Source organism: Chrysemys picta, chromosome 2, assembly GCF_011386835.1.
Source record: "Chrysemys picta bellii isolate R12L10 chromosome 2, ASM1138683v2, whole genome shotgun sequence".
In the NCBI taxonomy this organism is placed as follows: Eukaryota; Metazoa; Chordata; order Testudines; family Emydidae; genus Chrysemys; species Chrysemys picta.
The window spans coordinates 242,642,754-242,669,960 of NC_088792.1; the positions used below are offsets into that span (position 1 = coordinate 242,642,754).

General features: G+C 41.7%; 1 protein-coding gene across 2 annotated transcripts; it reads left to right on the forward strand.

Moving 5' to 3' along the window:
- The first annotated feature begins 1,471 nt into the window (after window positions 1-1,471).
- LOC101945016 (carbonic anhydrase 3) lies at window positions 1,472-26,457 on the forward strand. 2 transcript variants are annotated; one of them, XM_065585852.1, is made up of 7 exons: window positions 1,472-1,903; window positions 2,490-2,687; window positions 11,362-11,480; window positions 13,517-13,609; window positions 17,518-17,583; window positions 19,377-19,532; window positions 25,321-26,457. In XM_065585852.1, exons 1-7 carry the CDS (start codon window positions 1,861-1,863, stop codon window positions 25,438-25,440), a joined length of 795 nt encoding a protein of 264 aa, XP_065441924.1. In that variant the 5' UTR covers window positions 1,472-1,860; the 3' UTR covers window positions 25,441-26,457. The 2 variants fall into 2 exon arrangements, with proteins under 2 accessions (XP_065441924.1, XP_065441925.1); XM_065585853.1 differs by having other exon boundaries at window positions 1,801-2,385.
- Window positions 26,458-27,207: the final 750 nt, after the last annotated feature.

A 27,207-nucleotide genomic window follows, 5' to 3' on the forward strand; every position in this document is an offset into this window, starting at 1 on the left:
GGGACACTATAGAGTTTATGCAGGGATTAAAGCAAACTCATCCCTGGTGGAACTCTAACCCCAGAATTAAATTCAACACAATGTGGGGAAAAAATGTTGCTGAAACTGTGTCTCCTTGAGGTACTATTTCCATCTGGGCCCTCCTACTGTTACAAACTGGCTCTCCCGGAGCCATCTCCACACTGTATATAGCCATTTTTCTCCTACTACCAGAACCCAGAGAGGAATGGGAGCAGCTGTCAAATATGATAAAACATGAACAGTGGCACCATAAGTTTTATGCTATGGAGAAGTTATTAGCATGGAGCAGCTTCTATATGTCAACCTGCACAGTCAGACAGCTGCAGTGTTATGACAGTGTCTACTCAATGTGACATATCAATACTCTGCATTTTTTCAACCTGGCCAAAGAATTTGACCAATTCACATTGACAGCAGGGGTAGGGGTGGGAAGCAAGATTTTTTTTTCAAGAATAGAAACCTATCAGTTTATGCTTCCCATATATATTTTTAAATCCTTCAGTAATGAAAATGATTTCTATCATGTCACATGCATGCAGAGACAGCAGCAGGAGGAGACAGTAGCTTTGTTAAGAAGTCTGTTTCCTTTCTCAAATCTCTCCAGAATTTTTCCCACAAGTTCACTATAAGGAACAAATTTAGATTGTCCCTGACTCTAACAGACTATTCTCATCTGGAAATTGATTGCTTTTTAAAAAAATGAGCACAAAATTTAATAATTAATGGTGAAATGTGAAACATAAACTGAGAACCATGAAATAGACTGTATCCGTTAAAACCTGTCCGAGTCAGCCAAGGGCGGCATCTTAACGACATAACTCATCTAATGAATTATATGGTCTCTGCACTGCCACTGATGCATTTACTGAGATTTTAATTTATTTGTAGTACTGGTTTAAATTGATTGGAATCACTAGAGTACAAAGGAGAAGAGCTGTACTTTTGAAACTTCAATTTAAATATGCCACAGAGATTCCAGCCCAGTCCCCGTTTGCTATGCACTTCACATTTAAATAACTTGAAAAAAACAAAAACCGCCACTATGGGCATTTTTGTGAACACCTTCTGCGGCAAGGGAGCGGTATAAGACATATGGTTAAGTATAAGTTAGTCTCTCTTCCCACGCACGGCGATGTGCAATGATTTGTGCAACGCCCTGAAGTAACAAGCCATAAAGATAAATCTTGTTCCCAGGCACTAACCAAGCCAGGGGTGCACGCTGAGCCGCCATTCATGCCCAGGGTTATCAGCCCACTCTTTGTGGGGCACATGGACAATTCCAAGTAAAAAAACGACCACACGAGTGTGCTCAGCAGGGTTCTTTGATGTCTCAGCACAGGGCAGCACGAAGAATGTCTGGTTAATATGTGGACCGCTGCTGAGCATCAGTTGTACCTGCCGCCCGCTTCCCCAGACCCACCTCCCGAGAGGGAGACGGATCAAACCCCTCGTTCAATTAAAAATACAAACTAACGATCGCGTGGGGCTGCAGCCGGGAACTAGCTCTGCGGGGGCCGAGCCTGCCAGGTGCGAGCCAGACGCGCAGGGCAGCGGGGCAGAGCGAGCTGCCCCGGGCTGGCGAGCAGGGCCCTTGCTGCGCACAGACGCGCCCGGCTGTTCTGATTGCCCGGCTGCTGCCAGAGGGGAGTCCAGGGGATCGCTCTCTCCGCCCCCTGCGCTCCGGCCAGACACACCCGCCCCCTCTGTCCCTCTCCACCCCGACCGGGGGCACGGAGTTGGCGGGAGCCTATAAAAGCCCCTGGCGGAGCCGGCGCCACCGTCCTGCAGGAGCGGTCAGAGCAGCCCAGGCACAAAGTGCTGAGACCCCGCGCCGAGAGCATGGCCCAGCAATCCTGTCAGTGGGGCTATGACAGTGACAACGGTGAGTGAGGGGCAGGGCGACCCCGCTGCGCCCCGCAGATCCCCTGGGGCGGGAGCCTGCAGCGCTCGCGGCGAGCCCGGTCTCCGCTGTCACAGCATCTGTCCGGCACCGCTTGTCCGGCAGACGCTGTAAGGTGTGAGACTGGGCTGGGCTGGGTGGGGGCTGGCTCCTGGCTCCTGCATCTTCTGCTTCCATTGTAATAAATCTGGGCACAACTTTACAGCCAGATCCGCCCACGTTCCCAGTCCGATCTCCACCCTCACCCGGAAAGTGGCTACTGGACAGCTCCGGGAGCGCCGCAATCCAGGCGGCCAACCCCAGCGCCCCGACTGTAAGGGGCAGTGCAGTTCGATGGCTAAGCACAATATTCATCTGTAAAAAAAGTTTCTTAAAAGGAGTCACGGCTAATGCTTCAAATGCCTCCGTCTCGAAACCAAAAGGAGGAAAAATATCCGCAGTGAATGGCACAGCTGTGAGGCGATGTATGAATAATGTGTAACATTGATTGTATTTGTATTAAACAGATGTCAACTTTATGCCTAAGTGGAAGAGATTTTCATGACATTCCTTTTGCATTTCTTCCTAGGACCTGAGCACTGGCACAAATATTACCCTATTGCCAAAGGAGACCATCAGTCACCTATTGAAATCAATTCCAAAGAGGTCCAGCATGACCCCTCTTTACCGCCTTGGTTTGTTGGTTATGATCCCGGTGCAGCGAAGACCATACTGAACAATGGGAGAACCTGCAGAGTTGTGTTTGATGACACTTTTGATAGATCAGGTTAGTTTTAGTTTTATCCTAAGAAGTTATTCTGAATTAGTTAATGGTTGCAAAGTGCTTGGAAGACAACCTATGCTCTGCTTTATTCATTACTGCTGAAGGATCTCTGTACTGGCCCTGAACAGACCAGCACAGAAGGCCACATTAGGGATGGAACCTGGATAGACCATGATCTGCATTTGAGAGGGTCCAGTTGCCCCAATTCTCAACACAACTGGGGGAGGGAGACTGTGACTCCTATAGCAGCCCCTAGGTTTAGTCTCAGCTGGTGGTGGGGGTGAGGGAGGGAGGGGCTGCAGCAGACATGGTATCTTGGCCCTGGGCTGGAGGTTGGATTTCACCTCCCCAGCCACACTGCACTCCACCTACGTGAAGTCCAAATCCTCAGGCTTTCTGTGAGAGGAGTGAATTTTACCCAAAAGGCTTTAAGGTACACAGCTGGAATGCCTATGTAAAAGCAAAGCATCATTTCTGAAAAGTGTAATCATACTATTTTTTGATAAAACAATTTAGCTATATAGATAAACCCCAAATCCTGCTGTCCTTGCTCAAACAATGACATTAATGAGATTTTTGCCTGTTAGGACTGCAGGATTAGGTCTATAATATTTCTGCTAAATGAGACCTCAGGTACAAAAGTCTGAGAAATTTCAGCTTAAAATGAGCTTCTTTAAAGCAAACATTAACACTGTTATCATTACTCTTATTAACCTGTCCACCCACAAATACTTTACAACTGCATGCAATATGCTGCATATTTATTATGTGGCTCTTAAGGGTTAGAGTGGCCATACATTTTTACTAGATATACCGATGCTGCTTGGCAAGTGCTAGAAGTATTTATAATCTGTTGATTTAACCACTGAAATTTCATATTGATACTGTTGGCTGCACTTCATAGAAAAAAGTAATTGGCAAGAAGCTGTGAAATTTCTTCCCTACTGCATTAAAAAGGAAATCAGATGAATAATATTGCAACTCTAATTCTTGCATCTCTAGAAATCAAATGATTCTAAACTTGCTTCCACCTTTGCAAAGCATTTAGTGCATAATCCTGAATGCAGACTAGCAATAATTGCCAAGATGCCACAAACAGCTTTTGAAAAGTTATACAATATTTGGACCCAAGGATACAATCTTTGTACTTGTGTGTAAGGTCTGCAGGATTTTGCCATATATTTGTAATATGTGTAGTGCCAAGCTACAGCAAGGAAAAACAAACGTGTACATTTTATGTAGTGACAGAGCACCCAAAAAACACAACATATGGTGTTATTTCTAAACTACACAGTAAACTTCAACTACTATTGCTGAATTGTTAGTAGGGATAGTCATAATTTGTAAGAGGAATTTTGCTAATAGACTCAATGTTCTTAAATATTTAAGTGTGTGTGCATCTTAATTTTGATTTTCTTTCATTTTTTGATGGGTTAATAAATATAAATCCAAAGTCAAAATATGTATAAGCTGAGTAATCCAATAAAATAAAAAAACTAGAAACACACAAAAGACTGGGAATAGTTGCAGGATTTTGATTAGTTCTCTAGCAAAATAAAAAACAAATCTACTTCCCTAAGATCACATAGCATTTCTTTCTAATATGTTATTTATTTATTTTCATTAGATTAATTTTGTTGTCATTCGCATTAGAATTCTTTTCTTGATAAACCTCATCAAGTTATATCATTAAAGAGATGTAGCTGGAGTATATTGAAAGATCTCCATAACCACTGCTGATCATGTTTGTCTCCTTTTTCCTTTTGCTCCCCATCTGTATGTTGCATCAACTTGTTATTGTCTCTCATCTTATATTTGGATTATAAACTCTTCAGGGCTTTTTATTTATGTATTTGTACAGTGTCTAGTACTGCCAGGCTTGATCCATTAACTATCCTCACTGTTACAATTTACACCTTATTTCCAATCTGAATTTGTTTAGCTTCAACTCCCAGCCATTGGATCATGTTATATCTTTCTCTGCTAGATTGAAGAGTCCATTATCAAGTATTTGTTTCCCATGTAGGTACATACAGACCTGTGATCAAGTCACCCCTTAACCTTCTGTTTGTTAATCTTAATACATTTAGCTCCTGGAGTCTATCATTGTAAGGCATGTTTGCTAATCCTTTAATCATTCTCTGAGTACTCTTCTCTGAACCCTCTCCAATTTAATAACATCCTTCTTGAACTGGACATGGTATTCCAGCAGCGGTTATATATATTTTCTTGGAAATAGACCCTGATTCTTCCAAGGTTGGAGCTACCCCAGGAAGGCACCAGTGTCTCTCCTCACGTGCAAATTCTCTGGCCATCTGCATTCCCACCCTCCTGCTGTTGACTTTCTGTAAGCTGCAGGAAAGGAACGTGGTGCTGCACAGTTCAGACACACTTTCCTGCCAGCCTCCCCTGTGTTCATGCAGGACCTTCCACTGCAGCATTACAGCCTTTCATAGGCATGTTTCTCTTTGGAAGTAGTCCATGCATAAACCTGATAACTGAATTTTAAAGTAAAAATTGTATATGTAGACATTTCACAAAGAACATTTTATTTATCAACTTTTGATGAATGAATGTTCATTTGTTGGCTTCTGAGATAGAAACAATGAGGACAAATAATAATTAAAAACTCTGTTTTTAACTGGAAAAATCTAGCCTAAGCATGGCTTTTATTTGGTCTAATCCTACTTAAATTTAGTGTGTTAAACAAAGCCATCTGTAAGTCAAAGAGAACCAAAACCCCAAAGATATTATTTTTAAGTGCAGCAATCTATTCTAGACCCACACCTCACATTACAGGAAGACAGCATTGTCTAGCTGTGAACTAGGAAACTGTGCCAGAAAACTTTCCAGCTCTGCCACTGATTTGCTGTCTGACTTTAGGTAAGTAACTTAGCCTTTGTCTCAGTTTCCCCATAGGTAAAAGTGAAATAGGGGTTCTTCAGAGGATCCTTCTCATCTGCTTTCCAATTTTCTGTGGGTGTTCCACTGGGCTATGTCCTTGGTCCTCTTCTCTTCTCCCTCTACATCTTATCCATAGTTAATCTCATCCATAAACACCAATTCAACTACCATCTGTATGCTGATGACTCACAGATCTTCTTCTCTTCTCCTGACCAAACTAAAATCTTGGCCTGTCTCTCTAACATCTCATGGATTCATAGCCATTAGCTCAAACTCAACATGGCTAAAACAGAGCTACTAATCTTCATTTCCCACCCTCCCTATTACCTCCTTTCTCAATCAGTGTGGACAACATGTCAGTCATTTAGACATGTAACCTGAGCTCCATCTTTGATTCAGACATCTGTCTAGGTCCTCATATCCAGGCTAGATCTAAATCTTGCCAGTTCTTCCTGCATAACATCTCTAACATACAGTCTTTCTTATCCATCCACACAGCTAAAACACTCGTCCAAGCTCTCATCATCTCATGTCTCGATTACTGCAACATCATGATTTCCTTGTATTCCCCTTTCTGTCTGCATATATCTGTTGTCTCTTGTCATACTTAGACTGAAAGCTCCTTGGGGCAGGGACTGTCTTTTTGTAATGTGTTTGTACAGTGCTTAGCCAGGTCCATGACTAAGGCTCCTAGTAATTACAGGTAAATACTTATTTATCTTTGCATAGCACTTCGAGATTCTTTTATAAAAGGCTTTATATAACTGCAAATTATTTATGATGATTTATTTATGTATTACTGAAGTCAATAAGACTTACAAGAATTACACAGCTAAAGCCCAATATAATGCTTTTCTTATGTATGCCAGTGGATATGGCACATGCCAACTAAAGACAAACAGCAAAGTTAAGCCTTTCACTTTGTGTTTAGCACATCTTTTATCCCTTGATATTCCAGAATGTCTGGTATTTAGCATTAATTTGAGACCAGCAGTGCTTATGCACAAGAGGATTTAAGAATTGTATTAATGTTAATTTTGAACCTCCATGATATTGTTGGAGGTCAGAACTTCAGTGCTTTTCAGACCCTGTCTTCTGGAACTGCAATAGATGTTTGGGTTATCAATTTTCTGCCTCCGGAGTCATGGACTGTATTCTTGCTTTAGGTCAAACATGAAAATGAATTTGGGAGCTTATTTTATACCAGTGTCTGCTCAAACAGGCCCAGAATTGAAAGACTAGGGTGTTTTGGGTAGTAAGTCAGGATTGATGTGTGCTGGAAAATGGTGTGAGAAGCCCACTCTTTATTCTTCAGCATAGACACTGCCATTTGTTCCTAAAGAACCCCAAATTCACATACAAATAAACCCCTTATTTCTTTTGAGTGTTATCTTCCCTTTTTAACAGTTACTTAGAGAATTCCATTTAAAAATGTCAGCGATGTAACTATGTATTGAAGACCTTTCAGAAAAGTGCTTACCTGACTTAATTAGCCACAATGACTGTGGGTGTACTGATATCTTCTGTTGAGCAATTGCTTATTTATTTATGGATTTTATAATGTATCATTGACATAATGAGCTGTAACATTTGCTCACGATATTGTGTCTTTGTTTTCTTGCAAAGCAATATTTTCTATCTCAGGGAATAATGCCCCATTATGTTCCCTGGTGGGTTATCACCTGGCCTTGTAGATCAGGCAACAGGTGAGTGTTTTAAAACATGTTTGCAAGGACAAATCTTCCTCATGTCTATAATAAACAGGGCTGACCTTCTGTGCCAAACTGATTTTTGTCACCTGACCCTCAGTGAGACAAGCCACACAGAGGAGTCTCTGCTCACCTTAGTTGCATCCGCCTGCACAGCATTGACCTTCACTGGCTATGCCTGCCTCACTGACTTCACTGACAACTGAAAAACTGCACTGTTTGATCCAAACTCTACCTCTTGCTAATCAGAAAACAGCTCTATGATGGATAACCATGAGGAGCGCAGGAAATGGAGAGTCTCCACTCTATCAGGCATCTGTCTCTGCACACTGAGTTACAGGCCCTGCATTGTGACAGAGGCCTCTTTTAAATAGGTGCTAGGAACACTAAATTTCAGGAAGCATCTTGGACTGACTTCTCTTATTCATTGAATATTTATTACTGTGGTGCCCAAAGGCCATATCCAAGATCAGGGCCCTACTATGCTAGGCAATATACAAATACACAGAGTATGAACCAGTCACTGACCAGTGGGATGAGAGCTTGTTTTCACAAGGGTCCTCTCAGAACCAAAATGCTGCAAGTACTTTCTCCACTGAAACCCCCTGGGCTGTTTCACTCCTAGAGAAATGCACCCAAATGGCTTAGTCCATGTTGCTTGAGCCCAGCAACAGCAAACCTGAGGGAGTCACTTTTTGACTGCTGTAGATCCCTCAATGTGGCTACAATGTTACTTCCTGAAGAATGGACTGTGGGAAATTCCCAGAATCCAGAACTGATACATCAGGCCAAACACTCAGCTAAATGCTTAAAGAGGGTAAGGCACTCTTGAAGTGGACATCTCCGCCAACAAAAACGCTGGATGCCCAAACACCATGAGAAAGCCTGTGAGCTACATTATTAAGCCTTTGCTTGCTATTTTCTGCCATCCCAGCTCAGAGACCATTAAAAGAAGCTGAGAGATATTGTTGGGATTTCAATCTAGACTGTTCAGAGAGCCTCAGTTTAGCTGAGGTGTTTGTCCAATTTTAATTTTCCAGAAAAGTGTTTCTCATTAGGACAAAATAAATTCAAAGCTTAGGGACAAAGGAATTATGTGGATTATGCGCACTGAGGTGCAGAGGAACATTGTGGGTTCCAAGCTGTCCTTGCATTGAATACGACATTGCCCAGAGCTACTACAGAAGATGGGAAAGTGGGACGTTCTCTTGGAAGAGGAGGCTCCATGATAGCAGGCCAGACTCACTGCTGGGTTAATAGTGCCCATGTAGAGCAAATATTAGAGAACTCATGCAGGGGCGGCTCTAGCTTTTTTGCCGCCCCAAGCATGGCAGGCAGGCTGCCTTTGGCAGCATGCCTGTGGGAGGTCCCTGGTCCCGCGGATTTGGAGACATGCCTGCGGGAGGTCCGCCAGTCCCGCAGCTTCAGCATACCTGCCACCAAATTGCCACCGAATCCGTGGGACCGGCGGACCTCCCGCAGGCATGCCGCCGAAGGCTGCCTGACTGCTGCCCTCGCAAGGACCGGCAGGGCGCCACCTGCGGCTTGCCACCCCAGGCACATGCTTGGAGCGCTGGTGCCTGGAGCCGCTGCTGACTCATGGGTAGGAAAAGTCCTGCCCAAACCACTTGTGGTCCCTAATTGGACAATTCAGTGTTCCTAAGGCATAGTAATAGTGAAGTTTAAGAACAGAGAAGACATCTTCAGCTCTTTGGCTGGGATAGCAAACTTCAAGCCAAACAGGAAGAAGACCAAGAGGATGCAGTATCCAGCCTGAAAAAGAATTTTCAACCTTCACTTGTCTGCTCCATCTCAAGGCAAGACTATTCACCAACCAGGCGATGTGAGATCTGGGAAAGGTAAGCACAGTTTTCTTACTGACTTACAGGATAAGAGGTTGAAACTGGCAGAGTCCTTTAAATGCAGCCACTCTACATTCACTTGCAGAGATTCTTTTCAACAGTCAAAGCAGACATTTTCAAAGGCAGGAATGCTAGGGTTTTGTGTTTGAACTTGGAAAAGGTTCAATCTTCTCCTATGAATGCTGTGATAGACACCAGACAGGCTAAAATTATAGTTCAGCTCTAATCCAGTGCAGGGGGACCATTTTATATATAAACTTAGAGCTATTACTCTAGTGTGGTGGGGCGTACTTGCCCTGCTCTGGACAAGAAGGGGTTAACCCCACACTCTGGGCAGAGGAAGCCATGCATCTTTGCCCCTGCTGGGCATGCTACAACTGCTGCTTCAGTATAAAAGGGAGCAGCCCAGCTCGTTGTAGGCTGACCGCCAGAGAGTAAGGACACACCTCACAGGCTCCAGCCCAGGAGCAGATGGAACCCCAAACCACAGGAGCCAGAGGTGCTGATACCCAGGCAGATGCTCAGATACCTGTGGATGCCCATGGGAAGTTGGAGCTGCCAGGAGCAGTGCAGGGTGAGGAACACAAAGATCTTGAAGACATCCAGACCACAGAATTGGGGAGAACGGTAGGAAGTAGCCTGGGGAACTTGACCGTGGACAGTGAACTGGATTTTCGGCCGGATCCCATCTGACTCAGTGGCATGCACACTTGCCACTACCAAGGCCCTGGGCCAGGACCTGGTGGAGAGGGAGGGCCCAGGTCCCCCTACCCTGGCTGCCAACAAACTGCCTACAGTATGACTTTTGGATTTATTTTTCTGTATCCTTCAGATACTTTCTTTCTAGGACATTTCAGAAAAGAGCTGGGCATGGACTTACTCCTTGTCTTTTCAGATCCAGGGATGTAATTGTCTCTACCTGGTATGTCCCAGGTCCCCCTACCCTGGCTGCCAACAAACTGCCTACAGTATGACTTTTGGATTTATTTTTCTGTATCCTTCAGATACTTTCTTTCTAGGACATTTCAGAAAAGAGCTGGGCATGGACTTACTCCTTGTCTTTTCAGATCCAGGGATGTAATTGTCTCTACCTGGTATGTCCCAGGTCCCCCTACCCTGGCTGCCAACAAACTGCCTACAGTATGACTTTTGGATTTATTTTTCTGTATCCTTCAGATACTTTCTTTCTAGGACATTTCAGAAAAGAGCTGGGCATGGACTTACTCCTTGTCTTTTCAGATCCAGGGATGTAATTGTCTCTACCTGGTATGTCTTTACCATACGGACCCAATCCTGTGATGTACAGATCCCTTGTAGAAGCTATTTGAGCACCTTTAACTTCCATGAAAGTCAATGGGTATTGAGGATGCTCAGAGCCTGCAAGGATCAGACCTAAGCTAATAGTTGGAAAGTATGTAATTCATGATGATATCATAAAATACACGTACCTTGGTCTTTGTGGTCTACAAAGTAAAACCTTCCTATTGCTTGAAATAATGGTGGTAATGGTGGTAATGTTGCCATGGTTATTACACATACTGAACTTTTTCAGAGAATAAGGTTTGTCTGAATGCTCAGTACCACTTTTTAGCTCATCTGTTTTTATCTTTTTCTTCTGCCTTTCCTCAGGAAATAGACCTTTCCCTAGAGATAACAGACTACACTGTAAACATTGCTTGCAACATAGGTTAAAAAGCCATTACTGGTCTGGATCATAGGCAGGGCTTGTATGGCACCTCTAGGCCAGCAGCAGTACTACGTGGCTCCTCTAGGCCAGTTTCACAGAGATTCCCATCAGATCCTCAGCATAAAATTGTGAATTCCATAACAGGACATTCACTGGCGAATGATGAGCCATCCGGAGCACCCATCCTCCCCAAACTATGATACATTCTGCCATGAGGGGAATGGGATATGTGCTATAATTGGCATCCCATTCTGTGGTTTTACCCTGATTCATGGTAATTTCTATAGCTACGAAATCAAATAGTGCTGTATAGCCCAGTGATAGATAGATACAGGCCCAATCATGCAAGGTGCTGAGTGCCCTCAACTCCCACTGAAATCAGCTGGAATTGCTGTAGGTGCTCAACACCTTCAAAATTTTGGACTCTTCTGTGGTAACTGTATACACCTCTATTTTGAATCAAAGCTTCTTTGAAAAGATCTGTACCTAATGTTAATGTGAATTGTCAATTGCAGTGCTGCGAGGTGGACCACTCCCAGGAACCTACAGGCTGCGGCAGTTCCACTTTCATTGGGGTTCGTCTGATGACCATGGCTCTGAGCACATTGTAGATGGAGTGAAATATGCAGCAGAGGTGGGACCTGTTTTTGTATATATTAGCATATTGGGCAACACTAACTGCTTTCCTTTTCAAGTATTTATTGATTTTGTATGAAATATATTATTGCTGTGACTATTCATAAATGTGCCCTGGGGTGAATCATTTCTGCCAACAAACACAACTTTTCATAACAAAAATACACACACACACACACCACGCCCCCTACCAAAACTGTACATTTTTGTAAATATGCCCCAACCTTAAATTCACCATTTTTAATGAGATCTTTTTGCAGCAAACACAACTTTGGTGGCCATATTTTATTCTTACTCAAACTTCTGATATCATTTTTTGCTGGTTTTATTGGTCAGTAGGAGTTTTTGGTATACATTTAATTATTTATAAGAATAAAGTCCCAGGATTTATTTTTTCAGATGCATTACCAGTGGGAGAAAAAAACTTTATTACAAGGACATGTCAATTAGTTTAAAACTGGTGTGGTGAAGAATATCCTCTAGAGTCTAACTATCTGTTTTTAAAAATCTATCAGTGTATTGTCTAGAATTGTTTTACATAAATATTTGCTGCTATTTTGGCATGAACACACAAACTACTGAGGGCTAAACTCACTGTAGTTAATGGCTGAGTTTGACTCAGTGTGTGTTCGGTGTGGGCTTAAGCTCTGATAGCAATAAATTAATAACAAATTCTGCCTTCTTTCCACATCCTACATGGGAGGAAGTGTAAGTCTCAAACTACCATGGAAACAACATGTTTTTTCTCTGTGAGGAGTCATGCAGCAGCCTGCTAGTGTTCTTTCCAACTCTGAAAGCCCGTACATGTCACATGTACATACTGTGCAGCTCTGCACCAGCTCCCATCAGGAAGAAATGGTGGTAGACAAGATGCATATCATAGATCCCCTGGCCCAAAACTTTGTGTGGGCGCTTTGCGTGATTTTCCTCTTTCCTCCCTTTGTCTAGTAGCATCAGCCATGGTCCAGTTCCACGGGTATCCCAGTTACTACTAGTGGATTGAGTGGGAGCATTCTGTCCCCCCAAACTTTTGTTTTTAGTTCCATCAAGAAAAGCCTTTTTACTTTGCCTTTGTTTGCGGGACTAAGATTTAACCCTTAGGCCTTTACACAGAGGAGAAACAATATATAGAGTGAACAGTGCTTTGCTAGAATACAAGTGGAGCCTGTGGGCCATGTTGCTTTTATCCTCAACAATGATGTGAGTAACAACAGAGGAGTAAATAAAGAGCAATATATTATATGCCACATTCAGGGAGGGTGCTATTTTTTAAAATATCAGTGTACATTAGCTAAATTTAATGAAACTGCTGAATAATCTCATTGTGAATGAAGTCATACCATATTTGTATAATACGAAGATAAGACCAGATTCTGCATATATTCAGATACAACGGTGATGGCCATGTTATTAGAAGCTAAATAAATAGATAGCAGTCCTCTGGAAGAATAAATAAAACATTATGAAAAATTTCCTTAACATTTAGTATTGTAGACAGTAGAGATGAGAAAGAACGACAGGGTCACCTGGTCCATTCACTACGAGTGCAGGGGAGTGGGATGGAAAGTAGAGCAAGAACTGCAGAGCCATGGTTTATAAAGCACAAATAAATTTCAATTTTTTTAAAGAATTTCTTTAACCGGAAAATACAATTGAGATTAAACACATCAGTGGATAACTTCTGCATTGCATATGTGCATGTTACATGCATTTGTAAGCATCTCCTCTATTATATTATTTGATTAATTTCAAGCAAGTTTTATATTATGTTGTGCAGTCTCTCTATTCTAATTTTTATGCTTCATTTAAAACTAAAGTAGTTGACAAGCAATTGTTGCAAAAAACACAAGCTTGTGGAAGAGCAGTAGAAGCAATAGGCCATATTTATACCTATTTTCTTTTGGGGGCCCAATTCTGCATTCCCTGTGCATTCAAAACTCTTTCAGCAGGATGCACAAGGAATGCAGGACTTGCCCTGTGATGGCTTTTTATTGCATAACAGTATTTCTAACATTTACATTTCTTTGGTTCAAGCTTCATATGGTACACTGGAATCCGAAATATAGTAATTTTGCTGAAGCTTTGAAACAAGCTGATGGAGTGGCTGTTGTGGGCATTTTTCTGAAAGTAAGTTTGGAAGTGTTCATTCTTTATACTGTTGCATACCTGTATTCTTATGCTAATTGCAGGAAAAAAAGTTCCTGTTGTACTTACTTCTCAGCAATATATCTCATTAGAGGATAATATTCAGAATGATGCACACATTGGGATTATGTTGGGCCTGGATCCATAGAAATTTACTGCACCCATAAAACAGACTTTTAGCACCACCCCTAACATTCAGTAGTGCGTGTCATACATGTACCTGAATAAGAGTAATTTTATCTGCAGTCTGTACCTGTTGCTACATCTACAACACTGAGACCTCTTCTCTGGGTGCAGTATCAATAGTATGTATCTGCTCAGTAGCAATCAGCTGTGCAGTGTTACTCACTGAATGATTTCCATGACAGAGATCTCGCTTAAAGAATCTGCCTTAATCTTACCCTGACAAAAACATGCTAAAAACCAGGGTCACTTCTTCCACTGTTCATGGCAACCTGTCCCACAGCCACCCCCATCAACAGAGCTTTTCATCCGACCTCAGCAATGTACGCGATGATTTCTCATTAAGTTTATATAGGGATTATGATAAAAACCTTCTCACTGTTCAGGTCCAAAGTTTTATTCATAGATTCTAAGCCCAGAAGGGATCACTGTGATCATGTAGTCTCACCCCCTTTGTAACATAGGCCAGAGAACTTCCCTGAAATAATTCCTGTTTGAACTAGAACATATATTTTAGGGAAAAAATCTAATCATGATTTTAAAATTGCCTGTGATGGAGAATCTGCCACAACCTTTGCTAAGTTGTTTCAATGGTTAATCACGCTCACTATTAAAAATGTATGCCTTATTATTTCTAGTCTGATTTTCTCTAGCTTCAACTTCCAACCATTGGAACTTGTTGTGCCTGTGTCTGCTAGTCTGAGGAGCCCATTCTCAAATATTTGTTCCCCGTGTAGGTACTTATAGCCTGTAATCAAGTCACGCCTTCATTTTCTGTTTGTTAAACTAAATAGATTGAGCTCCTTGAATCTATCACTATAAAGCAAGTTTTCCAATCCTTTAATCATTCTTGTGGCTCTTCTCTGAACCCTCTTCAATTCATCGACAACCTTCTTGAATTGTAAAAACCAGAACTGGACACAGTATTCTAGCTGCAGTCTCACGAGTGCTAAATACAGAGGTAATATAACCTCCCTTTGACTACATGAGATTGCCCTGTTAACGCATTTAAGGATTGCATTAGCCCTTTTGGTCAGAGAGTCACCCTCTTGTTTAGCTGATTATCAACCATGTCCCCCAAATATTTTTCAGAGTCTCCACTTCCCAGGATAGAGGTCTGCAAACATGGCCTACATTCTTTGTTTCTAGATGTATGACTTTACATTTGGATATTGTTTGCTTGTGCCCAATTTAGCAAGCCATCCAGATTATGCTTTATCAGTGACCTGTCCTCTTCGTTATTTTCCACTCTCCCTGTGTTTGTGCAAGCGGTAAATTTTATCAATGATGATTTTATGTTTTCTTCCAGGTCATTGATACAAATTTTAAATAGTGTGGGGCCAAGAACTAATCCCTGCAGGACCCCACTAGAAATACACCTGCTTGATGATGATTTTCTGTTTACAGTTACATTTTGAGACCTGTCAGTTAGCCAGCTTTTAATCCATTTATTATGTGTTATGTTGATTTTGTATATTTTAGTATCTTAATCAAATTATCATGGGGAACGAAGTCAAATGCCTTACAGAAGTCTAAATATGTTACATCAACACTATTACTTTTACCAACCAAACTTGTAATATTATCAAAAAAGATATCAAGTTAGTTTTCCATAAACCCATGTTGATGGTCTTAATTATATTAACCTCCTTTAAGTCTTTATTAATCAAGTCCCATATCAGTTGTTCCATTATTTTGCTCGGGATCAATGCCAGGCTAACAGGCCTATAGTCACCTGGGTTGTCCTGTTTATCCTTTTTAAATATTGGCACAACATTAGTACAACACTGGTTTCGCCCATTGCAGAAATGGGACCCCACCATGAAGGTTGGATTTGGTCCTGATTCAAACTATCTTCAAATTCTGGAATTAGATCCAGCATTTTGGTTGAGGCACTTCTCTAATACTAATAGACACAAACTCAAAGTCCTTACTGAAGTCTGTCTTTAAGCAGGCAAAACTCAGTTGGTATATCTACATTGCAATATAAACCCAGAGTCTGAACAAATGCTCAATCCTAATCCCCCTACATACAAATTGCACCAACCTAGGGCTCAGACCCAGGATCCCTGGATGGAGGGTCTGATCCTGATTCAAGGTGGGACCCAAGTTCAAGCCCTATTGTTTTTCAGTGTAGATGCAGCCCCACTGAACTTGTGCTCTGGGAGTCTGACAAAAGTATTCCACAATTACAATGGCTGACTTTCTTTGTCCTCAGGACAGTCAAGTTTGGTGAACAGTCAAGTTTTTCCACACTGTGCCACAAACAAAGGGCAAAAGGGGACACATTTTGGGAAGGCACTGAAAAGTCTGGAATGTGTGTGGTTGGATTTGTACTCACCTAATGCAGTGTAGACACTGGAGCCCTAGGTTGGGACCCAGAGTTCAACAATTCCTATCCTGGGATTGCAAATGAGTGTAGATGCTCAAGACCCACGTTAACAATCCCAGGATCTGCTAACTCGAATTCTACTAACACTAGGCTTACGTCGCAGTGTAGAAATAACTAGTGGGTTGAATAGTAGTTGAGTAGTGAAAATTCCTCAGATATTTTATATCTGTAATGATTTTTCTTTCTCATTTGGTTTTTAGTGTCCATGATGAGAATGAGCATTGGTTATTAGCAGATGTAGTAGTAGCAGGTGCAGTGTGCAGTTCTCCACACATCTCTGGAAATGCACGTTGAGTCTGATCAGCAGGAATGCTCACATATTAGAGGGCTGAGACACTTTTCCATATTTCATTTTGATGCTATCGAAATGTTTTGAGTTTTTCAGTTCAGTCAAAACTATTCAGCAAATGTGACACAAAATCACAAATACTTGTGGGTCACCAAAACTGCATTTTCAGCAAATAAATTATTCACTGAAGATATTTCATCCAGTTCTAGGTGATCCTAGACCGAGTCATGGTGTCTTCTCTGATGCCTTACTTCAATGGATGTTTGGTTTATGTGAAGCCTGCAGAACAAGGCCCAAGAGGAGGTAGTTTAAGAAGGGCAAATGTACATTACTGGTGACATGAACCAGGTTGTAACCCATTCTTTCAGAGATGAGAAGCTACATTAGTGTTAGACTGCTGTTATCCTCTTCTGAAGTATCAAAAGGCAAAATGTAGTATTTCTTTACACTTCTTTACGTGAGATCAGATCCTTTGCAAAAATATCAGCTTTCCACTTCTATTTTCCCTGCGTACTCAGTTTAGCATGTAGTTTTATTCTTTAATAAAGTCAGGCTACTGCATAAGGGCTAAAGCATGCATTTAGTAGGAAAATCACCACCAAATTGTGTGTATATATATATGCTAAAGAAACTATACATTTTCTATTTGTTATGAGTAAAAATTGTGTGAGATGTGAAACTAATTTACTTCTAATCATCAGAATGTCTTCTTTTGCATCCCACCCTGACCCCACTCAAACCAGTGGGAATTATACTAGCCACTTCAATTGGAGCATGACTGAGCTTTGTAGGTAGTTTTAGCAAACACTACTGTAATGAAAAATCAAGCAATTTATTCTTATATTATTCTGGATGTTTTTTCCCTCCATCAGAAGTGATGTTTTGTTGTTTTTCAGTACAAAATGGTCAGAGAATGTTAATTGACAGGGATGGGTCAAGTAGTATTTTTCATGCAGTCGTGAGATATGAAGGAAAACAAATTCAGTTGGCATATCTACAGTTCAACTTATGGTTTCTGCATTACAGGTAGGAAAAACTCCCAAACCAGAGATGAAGAGAATTCTTGAAGAAATAGATAATATTAAGACAAAGGTAACAAAATAGTTTTTATTTTATTAGGTTAACTCAGTAGCTTCAGTAGCAAGAACCAGGCAGCCAGATTTGCTAGTCTGCTGTGGCTGCTTTGCATTGTTCCAGCAACACATAGCAGCCAGAGCTTTCTGGTGACTATGGCCCAGAATATCTTCTCTTCTTTAAGGAGAAATGTATTTAAATAAATTAATGGGGATGTCCTTTCTCCTAAAACTGGAAGGGACCTTGAAAGGTCATTGAGTCCAGCTCCCTGCCTTCACTAGCAGGATCAACTACTGATTTTACCCCAGATTCCTAAGTGGTCCCCTTAAGGGTTGAACTCACAACCCTGGGTTTAGCAGGCCAATGCTCAAACCACTGAGCTATCCCTCCTTCCTTGTCTCACTTCTCTAAGGTCCCCCGTTGACTTCAATGGGCTTTCGAACAGCCCCTAAATGCACAGTTGCCAGGCAGCCCTCACTGATATCAGCACAATGATCACTGAAAATCCTATCCTAAACTGTTTTTCAAATTAATTAATTACCTAAGGGCCTTATATAGGCAGAACTCCCACAGAAGGGAGCTTAGTTGCCTAAGAATTACAGTATCAGGCCACTTACTTAACACTGGAAGTAACTGCAACCACCAGATGTTTCCTAAAAATATTAGTCTGACCAACATTGGGGTCCATTCTAATTCTGTTAAAAGAAAATTCACTCTTCACTGTACCTCCGACATTGACATGTCACCCACGTATTTGAGAGAGCTCAGTTCTGCAAGTTGCTGAGTGCTTTGGCCCCAATTCAGCAAAGCACTTAAGTCTGTACTTAACTTTAAGTGCATGAGTAGTGCAATTGACTTGAGGGGTGAAGTCCTGAATCCCTCCACTGGCTCCCCCCTCTCCATCACCTCAACTTTAAATTTCTTTCTCTTCTCCTCTAATCCCTACATAATTCTACCTCTTCCTAATTAACCTGAGTCATTTATTACCCTCTCTTTCCCTCTCTGCTCTGCCAAAGACAACAGCCTTAACACTCCATTCATCTCTTTCTCCTATACGCACCTCTATGTGGGTCACCTCACTACTGTAACCAAAAGTTCTTGAGAAAGTTAACAGACGATTGAACTCAGTGAGCTAATATGGTAAAAAGACAGAATTGAAGCTAGCCCCATTACATGGCATCTGAGATTCCCTAACTGATTTTACACCTTGTTTTAGTAACAATGGAAACATAGATGTTCAGTTTTGGATAGTGAAATCTAGTCACTGTGCATACATCAAAGCAATGCAGAAGTGGGGTGTAGCTATTTAAATAGTTCAGGAAAAGCAGAGAAAGATAAGAGCATGGGGTAGGGAATTAAATAAAAATAAATACATGGTACCTTGAATTACATTTGTTACACTTATTTTTTCTTGGCAAAGTATAAATCTCAACAAGGCTACTTATTTATGTATAGGACAAGTTAGTGCAAAAATATTTTGGGCATAAATATTTCATGCACAATTATAATTGCTAGGTAAACATACATTATGGTGATAAGAGTTTGTCAGATATTTCAACCTTTATTTACAGCAGTGGACACTTTGATAAAGCGCATCTTATTTTATTTACATGGAAAATCTCGGACTTGGGCTAGTGGTCATTTCTAGAAAAGTAAATTGTAGGGCAAATGTTTGAAAGGAGGAAAAAGTTAATCTGTTACATCATGCTGGATGGTCCATTAATTATTCCATGGAAACTTGGGTCTCTCTTTAAGAAAGATTTGTGTCTCCACTAGTGTTGTTAAAGAGATTTCTCTTTTATTTATTTAAGGGGAAAGAGGCTCCTTTTTCAAACTTTGATCCATCAATTCTTTTCCCTAAATCTCGGGACTATTGGACCTACCATGGCTCCTTCACTACACCTCCTTGTGAAGAGTGCATTACCTGGATTCTTCTGAGGGAGCCTATTGAAGTCAGCCCAGACCAGGTAAACTTCAGCTGGACATTAACCTCCCTATTGTCATGGTTCTTTCACAATTTGATATTATTTATTTACACGCCATCCTGATGTTACTCTTTCAATACGGAAAACTCCCACTGGAGTCATTGGGAAATTTCATGAATAAAGACTGAGTTAAAACAGAGTTCAGAGTAACAGCCGTGTTAGTCTGTATCCGCAAAAAGAAGAACAGGAGTACTTGTGGCACCTTAGAGACTAACAAATTTATTAGAGCATAAGCTTTCATGGACTACAGCCCACTTCTTCGTATGCATCCGAAGAAGTGGGCTGTAGTCCACGAAAGCTTATGCTCTAATAAATTTGTTAGTCTCTAAGGTGCCACAAGTACTCCTGTTCTTCTTTTTTTAAAACAGAGTGAAAGCTGAATTTCAGGATTGGGCCCTTCTATTAGAAACTACTCAGTTGGCTTCATTAGGAACACCATTGGGACTCTGAAAAGAGCTGCATAAGACTCCAGCTTTCCCTGGGCCTGCCACCACATATAGCCCCCAACCCACGAGCTCCACTTCCCAGTCTATATAATTCTAGTGCCAGCAGGTGGCAGCAGAGACTGAAACCCCAAATTCCAAATCTTCTTCATTTGGAAATTGTTGTAACAGGCTGGGGTATGGGGGTGCTCACAGGGGGGGGGGCAGGAGGTGACTAGGAACTGAATGAGAGTTTTGGGCTATGTGAAGGGGACTGATTGTAGGCAGGGTACAGTAGATTGAAAGAGAAGAGGGAGTTCTCACCACATCGGCCAAAGAGGAATGGTAGCTCTCCCTTTCCTCTCTGTCTGCTCTCTCCTTACTTTAACCCCTGATAGTAGTAGATGGAGCTGGATGTGACTCACAAGACACGTTACTTCACATAGGAACTTGCAAAATCTAAAGCCTGCACTGTTCATACACCAAGCTTATCAAAATGTAAGCAACTAATCTAGATACTTCTGCAGTGTGATAAATCAGTAGAACATTTGATGCATGTAACAAAAGTTATAGTTATGTATGTTTAAACCATTTAAATCAGTGGTTTTCAAACTTTTGTAGTGGTGACCCCTTTCACACAGCAAGCCTCTGAGTGTGACTCCTCTTATAAATTAAAAGCACTTTTTAAATATTTAACACTATTATAAATGCTGGAGGTGAAGGAGGGCTTGGGGTGGAGGCTGACAGCTCGCGACCCCCAGTAATAACTTCGCGACCCCCTGAGGGGTACTGACCCCCAGTTTGAGAACCCCTGATTTAAATTCTAAAGGGTTCTTCAGTTAAAGCTGATTGGAAAAAATGCAATGAAACGTTTTATTGGAATTTGCCATTTTGTTGAAATCTAAACAAATGGCAGAGATGGTTTAATTTTGATGCAGTTTTGACAGAACCCAGGCAGGGTTCCAATGGAATCCTGCCTGTCTGACAGGTTTCCAACACTGCTTGGTTTTCAGCCAGATTGCCTGCCTGGCTTCTTGGCAGCCTGCCTGGCCACTTGCTGGAGAGCCCAGTTCCTCAGCAGCCTGCCTAGTGGGCTGACTGGGAACTGAGAGCCTGGGATAATGGGAGACATGAATCATAGAATATCAGGGTTGGAAGGGACCTCAAGAGGTCATCTAGTCCAACCCCCTGCTCAAAGCAGGACCAATTCCCAACTAAATCATCCCAGCCAGGGCTTTGTCAAGCCGGGCCTTAAAAATCTCCAAGGAAGGAGACTCCACCACCTCCCTAGGTAACGCATTCCAGTGCTTCACCACCCTCCTAGTGAAATAGTGTTTCCTAATATCCAACCTGAACCTCCCCCACTGCAACTTGAGACCATTGCTCCTTGTTCTGTCTCCTGGCTTGCCAGCTCACAGCTCCTCAAAAGCCCATGGTCCTCTGCTCCGGGACAGCCCAACAAATAGATCACCTCAGGATCTGTGGCCCTGGGGCAGCATCCCAAAGGGACTGCCCCGAGCCTGTGCTCCATTCCCTTTCTCAGAGAATTTTTAAATGTTTGGTTTTCATTTCCGAACTAAACCAAATTTCAAAATATCTCCATGAAATGCCCACCACTATAACTCCCTCCAACTTCCATCTTTCAGGCAGAAAATTTCCCAGGTCTGATGTCTATTCACGTTGATTTTTTTTTCCTTTTGAAAATTTGAGCAAAATCACCAATTATTCTTGAATGAAGACTGAGTAAAAAAATACACTTTTACTGTGGAGTGCAATGCATGAGGCAGGATGAGCGAGACTAATAATAAATAGTCAACCAATGTCTCATACACTACGCACTGAATGAAGCAGGGGTTCCTATGATCATCTAATTGAAAACTGTATCATAATGCGACCTTACATTTGGCATTTCTTAGGGATTCATTTTACAGCTATAATGTTCTTTTAATTTAGTTCTTATTTAATATTTCAAAAGATTTTTCTCTAAAATCCATTTTATTTGAAATACTAATTTCAAAAGAACAGTGACCTTAAAGTGACCTGCCCTACACATTCTAGCTGGCAATGTGTAACAAAGGCGATTGCAAAACTTGCATTAATTTCTATGTAAAAAGTACATTTCTGGAAATTTTCTTGCTAAATTCTAGTAGACAGAAGTGGTAACTTCGGGTGACCTTCATTTCTCTGAGCTGAAGGCTTCATACCCAAGATGATGGTCTTTGAGGAGAAATAAATATATTTGTACATTTCCACTCCCACTTCCCCAGCACTTAAATGGTAGAAATCTGACCATGATCCTTTTGGTGATTTCACGTGTAAAGATCAGTTTTCTAATCTAGGATTGTTCCTATACTCAGCAGTCCACAATGTATGAATGTCCCAAATTTCAAGACTCTAGCTCAATAGGAAAATGAAAATTAGGAGTCTGTGAGTGACATATTACACAGATATGTATTAGATTATACATATGTATAACTTCTCATCCTAGAATCTCAAGGTGCTTTTTTAATATGGTACAAATAAGCCAGTGCAGGCATCTTTGACCCTGCATATAGATTCTGGTTGCTATTAGCATATCACACAACAATTTAATTTCCAAATTCTCACCTGATACTTTTGTGGCTAGAACTGAGGGCTGACTTGAACCTTACTCCCAAAGGTTAAAGCTAACACACGCTCCTGTATGACTATATTTACATAGTTCATTGCTGCATTTACATAGCTCTTTCAAATACAGAGCTGATCTGGAGTTCACTTCCCTATTTATACCAAAATATAAAGGTATTAGATATTTGAAAGCTTCTCCTTGCATGCAAAATGCAAATTGGCTCTGATCAGCTTTCCTGACTCAACAACTCAAGTCTGGTTAGAGCCTCATTACTGACTCAGCTATTTATATTATGGGGGATCATGTTCGGGTTTATTTGGAACTCCGATGAAGGCATAGCTATTAATGAACAGCTCTGTGTTGCATCAGCAATAAAAATATCACTTCCTCTTCTTCCACCACTTTAAGGATTGAGCTTAGTGTGAAATTCATTTAGAATACAACAGCTACGTGCTGAATCATTGATCCATCTCCATCTGATGTGTTTCTGATCACTGTTATATTCAGACAGCGCTCTTCTTTCTAAATACTGTCAGTAGCAGGTTTTAGGCAAGGCATTAATTGTTCTCCCAGTAGCCAGCAGGTCCTGTGTGTATTTTGCAAGGAAGCACCTCGATCAGTTCATCCGGAGAGCCTGATCATTTCAAAAAGTGGATAATTAGTACTTGTAGCTAGTGCTTTGTTGTTTATTTGGGTTATGCTGCTTTACGGACAGAATTATTAGTAGTAATATTTGTAGTAGTGCCAAGGAGCCCCACTCATGGACCAAGGCCCCACTGTGCTGGGAGCAGCACAAACACTGACAGTCCCTGCTCCAAAGAGCTGACAGTGTACGTGACCATCACCTGAGAGAAATTCGCAGGATCAGACCCTTAACGATCTCTAATCCTAGAAACCTGCTAACATTCAGACTTGCTGACAGTAATTGTTGTAAGTGCTAATTCCTTTGACAAAGAGGCCAAGTTTGTTCTCCTTCTGTATGGCTGAGACACTGAGGGCTGAATTGTCCAGTGTGTAACTGGTGCACCTGGAAAGAAGTGCTCACCCCATACGCATTAGGCTCTGAGCCAGTACCCAATCCACTCTTTGTTATTATCTTATTTCTACAACACCCTTGGCGTGCATGGAGCTTTACAGCAAATGCATATACAAACACCCATTGGTGCACTCCAATGTGCGGGGGATACAGCAGGAGTGGGTTCCTTTGAAAGTAGGGCCCTTTGGGTGCAGAGCCAGAGAACTTTATCAAGTCCTGAAGAGTACTTGGAAAATGCTGCTTGTGGCATCACACAAAGAGAGGTTAACCCTGGATTTTTAATTTTTTCAGCAAAAAAGAAACAAACTGAAGGTCCTGCTTCTAACCCATCCAAAGCATTGCAGGAGGCAGCATCCTACTTAATAATATTGCTGTCACTAGTACTGGGTCTTCCTACTATACCACAGCAGGATATAGTCTATGCCTCAGCTTGCTACCGAAGCAAAGGATTTGTTGAAAAATCCAGCCCTAAGGGCTTCTCACAAAGGACCAAATCCTGACACCTCCCCCGCAACCTCTGAGGACTCTATTTCTAGGACCAAATGGTACAGTTTGTGTGCTGAAAGGGAGGGGACAGGATTTGGGGCCACTGCATAAGTGGTCCACTTCCCTTATATGTCACAGAACTCTGCAAACCAGTGCTCCCTGCACCTCATCACATTGAGCCTCGGGGCAAGACTGAGCTGGAGAATACAGGCATGGAACTGGATCTATCCACTGTGTCTGTCTGTCTGTCCATCTATCTCCTATCGATATTTATAGAGTGTTGCTGTAGTATCTAGGCAATGGATCCCCAGGCTATTTTATCCCATAGATGGTAGCACACTGGCCACGAGGGTTACTGCAGCCATTGTGGCTCTGTGGGTTTAGGGGGGAAATTTCTTCTCCCCCAGCCCTAGTGAGAGCCTCAGTGCATAACCCAGTCACTCCGGCGACGTTCTGGTTAAAGTACTGTCATCAAAGGTCAGAATTCACAGTCCAGTTTCAAACTGAGCTTTTCATTTTGGTGCAGCTACTCACTGTGTATTTTCCTTTTATACTGCACCGGGCAGATTTCTCACAGAATGGAAAACACATGCCTCTGTTCTCTAAAATAGAATTACATTCCTTCATTGGAACAAAAGCTTGTTAAACCACTCGTGCTTTTTTCACCAACCTAATAAGACAGCCTTAACATTCTGAACACAGGATACAGTGAGCCATGAGGTCCATGATGGGATTTGTTGTTATGTTTCAGATTAAAAATCCAGCTGATGAACTTTTCACTGCCTTTTGAAAATATTAACTAAGTACTCTGCAGGCAAGCTGTCGCCATGATTTCTGTCATCCTTTATACTCTGACCCTGCCTCTCTGATCTTGAAAGGTAATTTCCATTGCAGTTCCACAGCACAAGGGGCACACAAGGGCTGCCTATCCCTTGCGCATCACAGAGCTCCTCAGTGCAAGGATGTGAAGAGATGGGTCATGAAGAGGCCAGGCATGTTCAGAGGATCCACTGCTATGGAGATTTACTGTGTAAGGATCCCTAGAGGCTATTCCAGCCATTCGGCTGCAATAGTCTCCATGCAGTTGCTCCTGTGACTTTGTAGGGAGATTCCCCCCCAACACAGAGTGGTTGGCCCAGCTAGTTGGTCTAGGCATTACGTCCTGGATTTGCCCCTAAGTGAATTCCATATTGATATTTTAATTTTGCTTCCTTGCAGATGGCAAAGCTCCGTAGCCTTTCCATCAATGCTGAGACAGAACCTGCTCGCCCCATGGTGGATAACTGGCGCCCTCCTCAGCCTGTGAAGGGAAGGGTGGTGAAAGCCTCTTTTCAATAAAATCTGTACTAAAATTGGGTGTCTTCAAGTGAGGAAATTCCTACATCCCAAAGCCTAGTTAGCTTTGTGCTCTCTACTGCTCTTCCTCTGGAGGCAGATCTGTGTGTCTGATTCTGAAATGCTGAGTAATGAAATGTCATGGATCAATTAATCTAATGTTGAGAGGTCAAAAATTACTTGAGGCAAACTCTAACCTTAACATGAAAATGTGGAATCTGTGTTTGGATCTCAATAACAATTGTGTTAGCTTTAGCAGTAGTATTTTTATGGATATTTCTAAAGAAGAAAAAATGTATAATTACTAATGGCTAGAAAAGGCATTTCCCCACTGTCTTTATGTTCGTCAGTGCTCACCTTTTTCAAGACGATAGAGGTTTCCAACTAACAGAAACAATGTCATCTGAATTTAAAATGGGCAATATGGGTCAAATTCTATTATCAGTTGTACTAATGTAATCCAGTGGGAACTCCTGTGTGTAACTGAGGGCAGAGTTTTGGCCTTTGTATTCGTATAGAACTGTGGAGAGTACAAAGACTCTCTAAATTCCCATAGATGATTAAAGCAAGTTAAGATTTTAATCAACTGAAAGGTTAATATTATACAGTTTTATTTTGAAAATTGAAATCAAGATATTAGATCAAACTAAGAGTATAGAATTTGTAGGCCTTCTTGATGGATGCAGGTGGATAGATTCCGTAGAAAGCCCGTTAGCATCCTAAGAGTTATTTCAGTTCCATTTTTAATACTATAACATTTTTCTTACGTCTCAAGGCCAAATTTTGCCCTCATGCACATATGTATTTCATCCTGAGGTCACTGACATTTGTGTGCAAGTATCCAAGACCAGAATTTCATTCAATATCTAAAAGCAATTGACTGCTATGTTCTCTTCCTTTACTGTTGGACTTATCTTAAGGTAGCAAAAGCAATGAAACAGGACTGCATGACTGCACTTGAAGTAACAGCACCACTTCTGTCTTAGGACAACCAACACTAATAAATACTCTTAAACAAGAGATGCTGGTTTTGGTTTTATTTCTAATGTTGGGTGACAGGGAAAATAACAGACACAAATTTAACAGGAAGACTTGTCAATGTCTTCCATAATACATCTATTATGGGTTCACCTGAGCCAGTGGAGCATCTCACAAACAAACTCCTTGTAATTTTACAGCCGCCAAATTGATATTCAACTCAAGGTGGCCACCTGGGCTTTACATTCCACAAAGTAAACAAAACAGGCTTTGGCTGAACAAGCTGGCTTTTGGAGTTAAGATAGGAAAGATACTTCCTCCAGCTTTAGACAGAATTGCCTTTTGGATGAAGTAGCCAGGCCAGTTTACAGTGCCATCAGGCCTGATTGGCTTTTGTCCTCTCCCAGTCCTTCCAGCTGATGGAGGATCAATTCTCATTGGTTCCCTCCATGGCTGATGCTGGAAGGCCTCCCTAAGCAGTTCCTGGAGGTCTAACTTCTCTGCCATTATTTTCCCCAAAAGGATACTTTCTCCTTTGGGCAGGGCCTCCAGCAGAGGGTAGCAAAAGCCCAGTACAACCCCTCACAACATTTCTATATAACTTAGAAATGGATGAAGAATGTAGTACCGAACCCATTTAGCTATTTGCTTGAACTGAAAGATACAGTCATGACACCCGATAGCATCTCAAAGATGTGGTACTTCATCATGGCATCACCAGTTGGCACTTGCCCCCCACTGATGTCATTTGGGGGCCTCTGCTTCCAAGAAAATCCTCATTCCTAATAACAT

Coding starts and splice junctions, on each gene's coding strand:
- LOC101945016 (XM_065585852.1), top strand. CDS start 1,861: ATGGCCCAGCAATCCTGTCAGTGGGGCTATGACAGTGACAACG. Junction 1,904..2,489: donor GGGCTATGACAGTGACAACG/GTGAGTGAGGGG, acceptor ATTTCTTCCTAG/GACCTGAGCACTGGCACAAA. Junction 13,610..17,517: donor TTGTGGGCATTTTTCTGAAA/GTAAGTTTGGAA, acceptor TCTGCATTACAG/GTAGGAAAAACTCCCAAACC.